Source organism: Alosa alosa, chromosome 22 (assembly GCF_017589495.1).
Source record: "Alosa alosa isolate M-15738 ecotype Scorff River chromosome 22, AALO_Geno_1.1, whole genome shotgun sequence".
Taxonomy (NCBI): domain Eukaryota; kingdom Metazoa; phylum Chordata; class Actinopteri; order Clupeiformes; family Clupeidae; genus Alosa; species Alosa alosa.
The window spans coordinates 3,232,172-3,243,232 of NC_063210.1; the positions used below are offsets into that span (position 1 = coordinate 3,232,172).

The 11,061-nt window shown below is 44.1% G+C and overlaps 1 protein-coding gene across 1 annotated transcript in view; it reads left to right on the forward strand.

The window, feature by feature from the left end:
* The window catches only part of glrx3 (glutaredoxin 3), a 14,467-nt gene extending 9,273 nt beyond the window's left edge, over nucleotides 1-5,194 (forward strand). The window contains exons 5-11 of the mRNA XM_048233862.1: nucleotides 1,444-1,616; nucleotides 3,061-3,122; nucleotides 3,211-3,268; nucleotides 4,181-4,233; nucleotides 4,343-4,382; nucleotides 4,627-4,719; nucleotides 4,897-5,194. Coding sequence (XP_048089819.1) covers nucleotides 1,444-1,616; nucleotides 3,061-3,122; nucleotides 3,211-3,268; nucleotides 4,181-4,233; nucleotides 4,343-4,382; nucleotides 4,627-4,719; nucleotides 4,897-4,944 — 527 coding nt within the window. The 3' untranslated portion in view covers nucleotides 4,945-5,194. The remainder of the gene's footprint in view (nucleotides 1-1,443; nucleotides 1,617-3,060; nucleotides 3,123-3,210; nucleotides 3,269-4,180; nucleotides 4,234-4,342; nucleotides 4,383-4,626; nucleotides 4,720-4,896) is intronic.
* The last annotated feature ends 5,867 nt before the right edge of the window (nucleotides 5,195-11,061 follow it).

The following is an 11,061-nucleotide window of genomic DNA, read 5'->3' on the forward strand; positions in this document are numbered from 1 at the left end:
AATAATGTCTTCAGAATGTGGTGTTGATATTTTGACAGATATAATTATACATCATTATATGGCACGTAATTGTTCATTCCCAGTGATGTTGGTCTGTACATGAGGCCTTTGCACAGGCAGTTCCTCCCAGGCACTGAGGCCAGCCACAGTAGCTCTCCATGGGTCTGCTTAATCTTTCCACCCCTGGTTTCGTGTCTGATCAGGACCTCAGCCTGCAACAGAGACGGCAGCTCTTCACCTCGAATTAAAAGGTTACAAGGACGGGGGGGGGGCTACGACATCCCCAGCACCAGCTCAGAGCCCACACACTCACATTTGCCCGTGTTTGCTCCTTGACGTCCTTTCCTTGAGAAGTTTAATGTTGCCTGTCCTGGAGCGCGGAGTCTGCCCCGCCGAGCCCCTGGCCCCTGCAGGAGCGAGGCGGGCGGGAAAGCGGCCACTCCACCAATCAATCCTGCTTGTCTAGGAGAAGTTGCCTAAAGCCAGAGCAGGCAGCTGGGCCGCATGTTTGCCTGCTGTAATAGAAACAAGTTAATATACTGCCAACTGAATAACCATTAGTTAGCAGCCTCTAGCTGTTTTATAATGAATTCCCGGATGAGTGGGGAGAGGAGAAGGGCAGTATCAGAATGGCTATTTCACTGCAGGCCCTACATGGTCACACAACACCTCTTTCTCTTTTTTTCCCTCTCTCTTTTTCTCACTCTCTCTGTCTGTCTCTGTTTATCTCTCTTTCCTTATGTGCACATACACTCAAGCTCAAAATGATTTTTCGATCAGTCTCTGTTTGCTGTCCATCATGTGTGTCTCCCTTTCAGGATGTGTTGTGTTGTGTTGTGTGTGTGTGTGTGTGTGTGTGTGTGTGTGTGTGTGTAGATATCTAATTGCAGCTTTCAGCTCTCACCCTACATGTATTTTTAAGGCTATGCTCATTAAAATAGTAACAAAACCCAATGTATCATAAATAAATGTGATATGCTGCTGAACAATATGGCCACACATGCCACACACAGTTTAACATGATACATTAGGAAAGGAATGGCAATAAGCTCTCAAAAAATAGTTTCATCAGTGTTGCACGATATTGCAGAATGTCTTAAGGAAAATAAATGTTTGCTAGTCTTTTGAAGTTCCCTCTTAATTCCCAGTTGAATAATGTTGCTGTTGTTTATTTGATGAGCAACTCCACCCCAAACCCTTCCAGCTACACAACAAGCTATTGTCCACAGATGATTTGAAAAACACGTAAAAATTATTGTAACTATTTGACAGAATTTCACATCCAATCCTGCTGATGTACATTTATTTGAATCTCGGGGGAGAATGTTCCTCTCCCATCGTCACGTGCCGTGTTCTTGTTTGAGCACCAGGTCACGGTGAACAGAGCCCAGTTGTTCTGTTCTGATTGGCTTTGAATTTTTTTTTGTCTTATCTGTGGGGCAGGCTTTAGCCGTCAGATTATCCAGATCTTCAAAGACCACAGCGTCCAGTTCAGCAGCTTTGACATCTTGTCCGATGAGGAGGTGCGGCAGGGTCTGAAGACCTACTCCAACTGGCCCACCTACCCCCAGGTGTATGTGAGCGGCGAGCTGGTCGGGGGGCTGGACATCATCAAGGTGAGACATGTACTGGTCGACATTAGTGAGGGTGTTATTTTAAAATGTGTCTGATACAATTAGGTTCGGTCAAACTATTTATTAAAGAATTTCTTATTGGACGAGAGGCATCTCATGAGTGGCTGTATCTTAGGACACTCTCTCTGGGACTTTTCACTGCTGGTAATCACTCCGCATTTTGCATTGAATATCCGACTTGAACGTTCCATTCATACAGAGCGAGAGAGCTGCGATTCCATGATGTCACGTTTGACCATTATCTCTCCAGAAAATGGAATATAGAGTAGGGTGAATGTTCAATTTAGCAAGCAGGCTATACTGACTATCGTGTGCAGAAGCACAAATAGCCGCTCACTGAAGCTGGTTCTGGTGTGAAGTATTGTGTTCCTTGGCAACAGGAGATGCCAAGAATTCAAATTGTTTTCAAAATAAACGATGGAAAACACAATTTGATGTCTTTAAACTCAATTAGTTGGTAGTAGAACTTGTATAAAAGCAATGCGCCACTTGTGATTGTGGGGTTGGTAAAGGTTATACCCAAGGCTGTGGTTTCCTGGAGAGCTCCACCTCGTCCCTATGGCTGATACACAGCCATGGCAAAATCTGTGACCAATGCCTCTCTCACACATGCCTTATATCTTCATTTAATCATGAAGAGTAAGTGCTCTGTATGGAACTGTTCATCATTTGTGGAGTGATTTTTACTGCAGTAAATATTTCCAATATCACTTGGCCTCACATGTCCCATAAGTATTTAGTTCATCTCATGTTCCCATTCGTGGCGGTCTCTAGATGCTATTTGTGCTCCAGTCGAACGTCTTGTACAGTAATTGCAGTGATGTAGCGAGGTTAGTACAGTTTGAGTGAGTGTTGACAGAGATGTGTTTCACACACACAAATGGGCAGGCACACATGCTCCCTTCTCTGGCATGATTATGTTTGTTCTTATCATTGGAAGTCTCCCTCCGCCGCGCTACATTCCCACTGAGGTAATTCACACTTAGGCTCACCACAGACCCCTTGCTGTGGAAGGAGGAGGCCTGGATTAGCCCAGGGCCTTCCCATAGTTCAGCCTGCAAACCAGCACGCCCCCTCCATCTCTCTCTCTCTCTCTCTCTCTCTCTCTCTCTCTCTAGCGCTCATCTGCCTGTCCTCGTTTGTCTCTGTGTCTCTTTCTCAGTCTGTCCCTCTATCCTTTCTTCTGCTGTTATATCCTCGTGTGTCGGGGCAAAACAACTCTGTCATCATGGCTCTTGGCGCACTTGTCTAGAGAGAGGAGCTGTGTCTCTCTATTGCCTTTGCTGTGTGTGTGTGAGACCAAGAGCAGGGGGCGAGATAAGGTCAGATATTCAGGATAAAGACAGTTACAGTAGTCGGTGGACAGGGATTGTGAAACAAGCTTGCAGGGACCCAGTTTTCAAGTTATTTTTGTGTCTCATTGTAGGAACTAGCTGAATCTGGCGAACTTGACAACACCTTACCCAAGGCTGTGACATTGGAGCATCGGTAAAAAGACACAAACACACACATTCATATATACACACACACACAGGCCCTTCTCGAATTTGTTTGTAATTCTGTCCTGCACCAACAGGTTAAAGGCACTCATCAACAAACATTCTGTCATGCTGTTCATGAAGGGCAATAAAAAGGTAAGGGTGCCATGCTTATGATTCCTTTAGAAAAGAGATAAGCATCACCATATCAACATACCAGTACTTAGAGTCATTGGAAAGATTAACTGTAATGTGTGCGCAAGAAAGAGCTGTCCTTGTATGAGATGAGTCGTGCGTGTGTGCGTGTGTGTGTGTGTGTGTGTGTGTGTGTGTGTGTGTGTGTGTGTGTGTGTGTGTGGAATGAGAAGTACTGTACCTGTGCTAGAGGAGGGGAGGGAGCCTGAGCCTGTCTCTCTGGCTCTCTCCCCCTCTAATGGAGCATCCTCACCTCCCTCTCATAGGGCTATTGATTTCCCCTGCTCACACATGAAAGGACTTCTGTGGAGTAGTTTAAAGCTGGCCCCCTGAGATTATCTCCCTCTTCTCCATACACTCTCCCTCTCGTGTTCTTCTCGCCATCTTTCTTCTCTCCTCTCCTCTCCCTCATCTTCCCTCTCTCATACCCCCCCCCCATTTTTCCCCCAGCCCATCTTCCCTGCACTTTGTGTTGACTAGCTGGCAGTCAATAAGTATGTCTCTTTGAAGTCACTAACTTCAGTTTGTCTGAGTGGATGGGCGGAATGGGCCACACAGATCTGGGCAACACAGCCGTTTTGTGTTTTTTTTTTTTTTTTTTTTTTCACTCAGTCTGAATGAATGCTTTCTTTTTGTCTAAACTCTCCGTTTATTTTTTTGTTGCGTTGGATCATGAAAGACTTCCCACGCTTCCAGGCAAGCGTCTTTTGTTGGGGTCCCCCTGCCTCGTGCCTTTCATTTGCACCAGGCGGCCGCCATCCCTCCTCCTGTTTTTGTTGTGTGACTCACTCGGGCAGAAGAAGCCGGGGTGTGATGCGAGTTGTTGTTTCCATTCTGATGAGTGTGTGTGTGTGTGTGTGTGTGTGTGTACAGGAGGCCAGATGTGGCTTCAGTCGGCAGACACTTGAGATAATGAACGGCGCGGGGTAGGTCTGCTGTACACCTCCATGCTGAGGCACACATGAAATGGGCGGGAGGGGTGATTGTCTGACAGACGATGCACATGATTCGCTTTCATTTTGTCTCTGTGAACAGAGTGGACTACGACACCTTTGATATCCTGGGGGATGAGGAGGTAAGAAGCTGTTGATTGTTGGTAACATCAAAAGAAAGCTACTAGAATGTTCTTTAATTACAACTCGGAGTCACTTCAGAAGCAAGTTTCTTATTGGTTTGTTGAATCAAATGTGTTTGTGTAAGATGCATTTCATCATTTATTTCAGTGTGGTAGGTTAGGAAAGTTATCAATGAACATAAAAACATGGTGTGGAAACTAACAGTAATATACAATGCATTTGGGCTACTCATGCCCATTACAGGTTAGACAAGGACTCAAAACATATTCCAACTGGCCAACATACCCCCAGCTATACGTGAAAGGTGAACTCATCGGTGGTCTGGACATTTTGAAGGTAAGAGGAAGCCGTGGAAATCTCAGTATCAGCAACCCAACAGCATTTGAGTGAGCCCAACAGCTTGTGCAGTACCCATAGTTGCCTGTAGAAGGAGCTGTGGTATTGTAATATTTCCCCCAGTACAGTGATATGCAATGGGATCAAAGTTAATTTTGGTGTGTGTGTTTGCTACAGGAACTTCAAGAGAGCGGTGAGCTGACATCTGTACTGAAGGGGGAGTGAATGATGCCCAATGCACCTGTCCATGAGTTTGGGAACAAACAATCTTTCACAGTGGGGTGGCACAAATACCTGTTTCAGTCATGCCAATAGGTATCAATGATTTCCACTCACAGCTTTCAACTCTTACCTAGCCAATATTTGCATCAGGAGGTGAATGAGGTGTAAGATCCTGGTTTTTGTGTGAGAACAGCGCCAAGTTGTTTTGAAGAGTAAGCTACCAATATAATAAAGACGTCCATGTTACACATAACTGTGTGTGCATTGTCCTTATTTTGTCAAGTTGGAAGTCTTTGCAGCATACATTAAGTCCTTTGTCCATTTATCATTTTGAACATGGTTTCATTAATTTAGTAGTTCTCTTCCCACAGAGATTCTTCTATGTGCAATAGTTACCATGTTTTGAAAAGTAGCAATGCTTTTGGGGTTTTAACATTTAATTAGGTGATTGGGCTGTTCATTATTTTACGTCATGGCTGTATTTGAAGACTTTATTTGTATGTCTTTGAACTACTGCTGTAAAAGTGCCCCTCTATGGCTTTTTTGTTTGTGCCATATTATAATGTCGGAATGTTCTAATAGGAATTCGGGGCAAGTGTCTTTATAGAGGTAAGGTGAATTATAGTTTTGCGCATATGATTCATGCACATTTGTAATGTTTGGTCACCGGTACACTGTACGTATTGACGTGTATTGATTTGAATAGTAAGTGTTTTTAGTAGGCTTACATTGATTGATGCCTGAAGCGATTGACAGCAGCCATCTGGAAAATGTGAACTGTTGCGGAGGAGGTGCTGACTGAGGAGGGTGTGAGTTTGTGCAGGACCACAGACTCCAAAGGTGCTTGCAGAGATACGAAAGGTAACAAATACTAAATATTCATTCCGGCTTATTCAGCAGAGATCACTCCGCTGGGCACAGTGTCAGATGATTACCTCAGACAGACAAAAAACAGGAGAGAGAGAAATGGCACACCTGCCGCCCTGAAGAGAAATGGCACACCTGCCGCCCTGAAGGGAGTTCTTACTCCCCCACAAATGCTGTGTGTGCCCTGTGTTCAGGTGTGCTCGAGGTGACCCCGCTGTGACCCCGCTGTCACCCTGTTCTCTCACATACTCATTGTGCTCATAAGCCTACAATCACATGCGCCCTCTCAGGATACTCCTTTTACCACACGCACAAGCCACCTATGAGCATGGAATGGAGATGTCACTTTACAGTTTTCTAGAACTTCCCTTTGCTGACCACAAAATGGGCAAATCAAGGATGCTAGTACTCATGGGCGAGTGGCTCAACTAAACAGCGTGACCATTTTGTGCATGGAAACAAATACTAGGGTAACTAAATTTGCACATAAAATGAGTTTTCCTTTGGCTTTGATGCTTGGGGGAAAGTTGTTCTATTTATACTTTGAACAGATGCAACGTGCAAACGCAGGACTGAAAGCCACGATCACACTTCATTCCTGATTATACTGATTTGGCTGTATTAGTGGCTGAATCATCTCACTCGCTGCATTAGTTTAATGGGGTTGTCACTGCTCAGCGCACTGATCAAGCCTGCCTATATTACTCCTGTTAATTTTCCATGGAGTGATTAGTCACGCTGATAATCAAATATTCAGCGCTGTGTCATTGCCTGAGAGTGTTTACGCTAATTAACAATACCAGCAGGGTCATATCCTTTCTCAGTTCAGATGCTGAAAAGCTGTTGCATGTTACTTGAGTCGGAGTCAGTCAACTCAGGGCAAAAGCGCTCAACAACTCCTCCAAGACATTAGTAGGGGAAGCACATGGCTCAGGATATTTACATATAGGATCAAGATTTTCCCATCATGAGATCTGATGGTTGATAAAACAATACTGGAAAAAACATCAAGGCTTACCATGCAATGTTTATTTTAGCAAGTGAATTACATTACATTGTCTCCGAGAGCTTCTTAACCCTGCAGATGCAACTTGTTATGCATGTGTCTCCCTGGAGCCTGTGCTGTGGTGTCTATCTGTTCAGATTCCCTCCGGCATCTTAACCATCACTCTGTGATTTGGCATGGAGATGATCGTGGCACCATTCTCCTCCTGCACCCTTCTTGACTTCAGGGGCTCGAGTTTATTAGCATGCATTGCAAATGATCACACTGTAACCTTGTCGGATTTGAATACTCCTTTGCATTTGCCTCATAAATCTGAGGGACAAGAGGGCTGGTTTTGAGCACCAGCTTCAACTCAGCTATGAGGGGAGAGACGCAGCTTCCGTTAACCTTGCACTGTCTTTGCTCTGAGCATTTCGTGTCTCTCATTAAATAGTGGGAAGATAAAGTATTCTTTGATATTTGCTACCCTCCTGCTCCCAGACAAGGGCCCTGTCCATGATTGTGAGGTGATAAGAGAGGTACGCCGCCTGGAGTTGTTGCAACATTCTTCTGCTGTAATTCTGCAATATTTGCCCTTGAGGAGATATGGGGTTCTCTATATACATGCTCTTCCAGTGATGCTGTAGGCCTAATAGAAAGCATAAGTCATTTGATCAATAAATGTACTGAGGGAATGTATAAGGGCATCACTACTCTAATCATTCCTTGTGTAGTTGTGGTGAATCATTTGCCCCATTTTTGTCCTTTTCTATTGGAATTCAGGTTTTATTGCTCTGTATTTTGCTGTCAAACCTCAGAAATCACTCTTGGAAATGATCACTGTGGACTGCTTAGAAAAGTCAAGTGGGTTAACTCATGCCTAGGCTTTTACCTTTAAAAAGCAGCTATGGTAGGTCTGTCTCTATATTGAGTAGTGTGTGTGTGAGTGTGTTTCAGTGATGAACATTCCTCCTCTGATTTGCATGTCTCAGGTGTAGAAATTCTGTTGAGAGCACAACAAAAAAGATACATTAAATGTATTGCTGATGTCAAACCAGTAGAGGGGTTGCTAATCAATGTCTTCCATTATTCACTCATGCAGTTTGTCTTTTTGTGTATTCAAAAGCAAACACCTCCATACATCTGAGGACCTGAGGAACACATGCCCTGTTATGTAATGGGTACACAAATTTCGTGACAGGATGTGCAGATCCGCATTTTTATGTTGTGTTTAATCGGTTTACAGGTGTGAATCCCCATGCTTCTCCAGTCAGTGAAAATAACATTTGGAATGGAAAATCCCTTGCCGCAAGACTACTCTCCCACTTGACATTTTGTCATGGATTTTTGTTTTCATCTTGTGCCTTGTGAAAAGCAATTCTTTTCATTTTGTGCAGCAATTCAATGCCAACTCATTTTAGTTTGGACGGGCAGGTATTGATTTGGCTTTCTGGGAATTACTAAACGCTTTAGCTTTCACAGCAGGTAGGCATGCAAACCATTTAAAAAGATGGGAAAAAAAACTACAGCAAGAGGAGCAAAGTGAGGCCCTTCATAAACCATTGGGGTCGGTCTTGATGCCTCTGTCTCTGATTTCCTCTCTGGGACAGGTGAATGAAGCAGACAGCAGATGGCGCTGCAGGCTGACTCAGTGAGTATTGTGATATTTCAACCTGCCTCATGAGGGCGCTCTATGCTAAGATCAGTTTGTCCACTTTAGCAAGAGGCCAATGAAACACATTCCAACCTCTATAGTGGTTTTCATAAATGGTCAGGAAACCATCACACCTCTATTCAGTTCAAATGATCAAAGAAGCATCATAAGAATGAGGGTGAATGATAAAAATGAGGGATGAGTGAAGTTAGTTTTCGTCTTCTCTGCTTGTTTTTGTTGTGTGCTCTTTGGTGTCGAGGGGAAAGAGTAAAAAGAATAAAAGAAGACAGGAAAAGTCTCCAGACCAAGGTAATTGTTAAATTAAAATGACTATTGAGTGGATCTCTCCTTCATGGACAGATTAAAAATGTCCACACACCTTCTTCAGGGCATAACTCAATAAATATATTTTAAGATAAGGAGCCTCTGTCTGGAGACTTCCTCTCTCCTTTTCCTTTTGAAGAATGAAGCTATTGTTTAATATTACGACATGCCGACCCAAGTAATGTGAAGATAAATATGGCCCCCAACACCCTTTAATCTTTTACACACAACATTGCTCCTGAATAGTCACCATTCACCAACTTGCTCAGGTGGAATAATGGACAGAAGTCTGCGACTCTCTCCTTTTTTTCAGCTGCTCTTCTCATCTGAATGAAGGTCTTCAGGAGCAAATCTGACGCAAGTTGTTCTCGTCCACAGTTCCATACACAGACGTATGTTCTGCTGTGAAGACCTGTCCTTGATGTCAGTCTTCTAAAAGCAAAGTAATGTACTTTCTTAACAGGGGCCATTAAATAATATACAGGCATGTCCGGGGTGCAAAAATAGGAAGGCCAGAGCCGGTTTTTCTTGTGATGTAAGGGCATAAACATCAAATATGCAAGTCTCAAAGGAGCTTCAAAAAAGATCCCTTCCTTCAGCTGAAGCCCAACCTCACGTTTTCCCTTTCTTCTCTCTCAGACAATTTACACACATTATTTGTTCCCTGTGACATCCTCCACATAAATTAGATGAAAGTTGATAAGCAGTTGTTTTACTGTCTCATTCCCCTCTTGCTAAAAACCAGACAATTTTACTCCCAGTGATTTTAATTTAGCTAACGAGACAAGCATGAAATTCCATACATTTAAAATGAGATGCGCTTTCAAAAAGACCATAAGACTTGTCCTTTACCAACAGAGATCTACTTGAATGCATCCATCATGAAAAAATAGAATGTCTTATTACTTTGACAGTTACTGCAAGTTCTAATAACACTAATATTAGGATGCCAGTAACTCAATGTGACACATTTTCCATTAGGTTTCAAATAGTGTAAATCCAGGCTCTGTTAGGCACTGTCATACGGGACTTTAAATGGAATTCTAGTAGGAGATGCCAAGTACAACACAGGCCAGCCTAAAGCGATTGCAGTCATGAAGCATTTTCCTTTAAAGGACTCAGTCTAAATACAAGATAAATGGCATCGTTATGTTAATAAGGATAATAGTGGCATTATTGTGGATCACAAATGGCACCGGTTTTGATGGTTCATTAAAACAGAGATGTGACCATCATTACAATCACCAGATGAAGTCCAGCATGAATACCAGAACAGTTTGATGGACTGTTCTCTTACCACCCTCCTTTCCAGTATAAAAAACCCTGCACTTGTATGACTTTTTCATTAGTTGGTGTAAAAATGCAGTACTGCCCAAGGACATGACTCTTTGCCTTGGGCAGATCTGTTCCTCTATCATATATAACTTTGATTTTCAAAATAGCAGACAACATGTAGCAAAACAGAACACAAGTATGAAACATACTGACTGTGTGTCTTTTTAGTGAGTTGCGTGTGCTTGCAGACAGATTAGGACCAGAGTTGGCCAACTGTAAGCTCTCTCTAGGAAAAAAAGTCTCTGTCACACTATGTCAAAACGTGGAGGTCGAGTTAGACAGAAGTGTGGTGTGCGGCGAGCCCCCTCGTGTGGCACTTTATCTGCGGCCGGCTGCTCTGTGCCCCCCTGTGACGTGCCCAGAGCCCCCGCTAGGTGAAAATCTCTGTCCACATCCTCACCCCCGCTACGGAGCCGAGTGGAGAGGGCTGCAGCACAGGACATCAAAGGGGCTCCTGTTGTCAGAATTCAGAGCTGCAGCACAATGTGCAGCCGGGTAAGGGGAGAGGAGAGGTGGAGAGAGAGAGAGAGGGGGAGAGAGAGAGAGAGAGAGGAGAAGGAGAGAGAGAAAGAAAGAGAGAGGAGAAGGAGAGAGCGAGAGAAAGACTGCCTGGCGGTGAGAGCCACACATCATTTTGATTGAGTTCTGCTCTCACAGTGCTTGGGCTATTGTGCTGCAGAAATGTGCGCGGGCGTGACGTGTGGAGAATGGAAAAAAGCGAGCGGCCCTTGAAGTCACTCAGTTTTATTTCACTTTTCCCCCCCTCTGGCCGGGGGAGGGGTGTGTGTATGTGTGGAGGGTTGGGGGTCGGTGTCAAGGGGGTGAGCCAGGCGTTGGGAAGGTTGATTAGTGGAACTCATTAGGCATGGACTCTCTGATGTCAATGTGTCAGAGGTCCAGCGAACCTCTCCAAAACCACACTCACTTCCACATGACATCCCCATCTAGCAGTTCA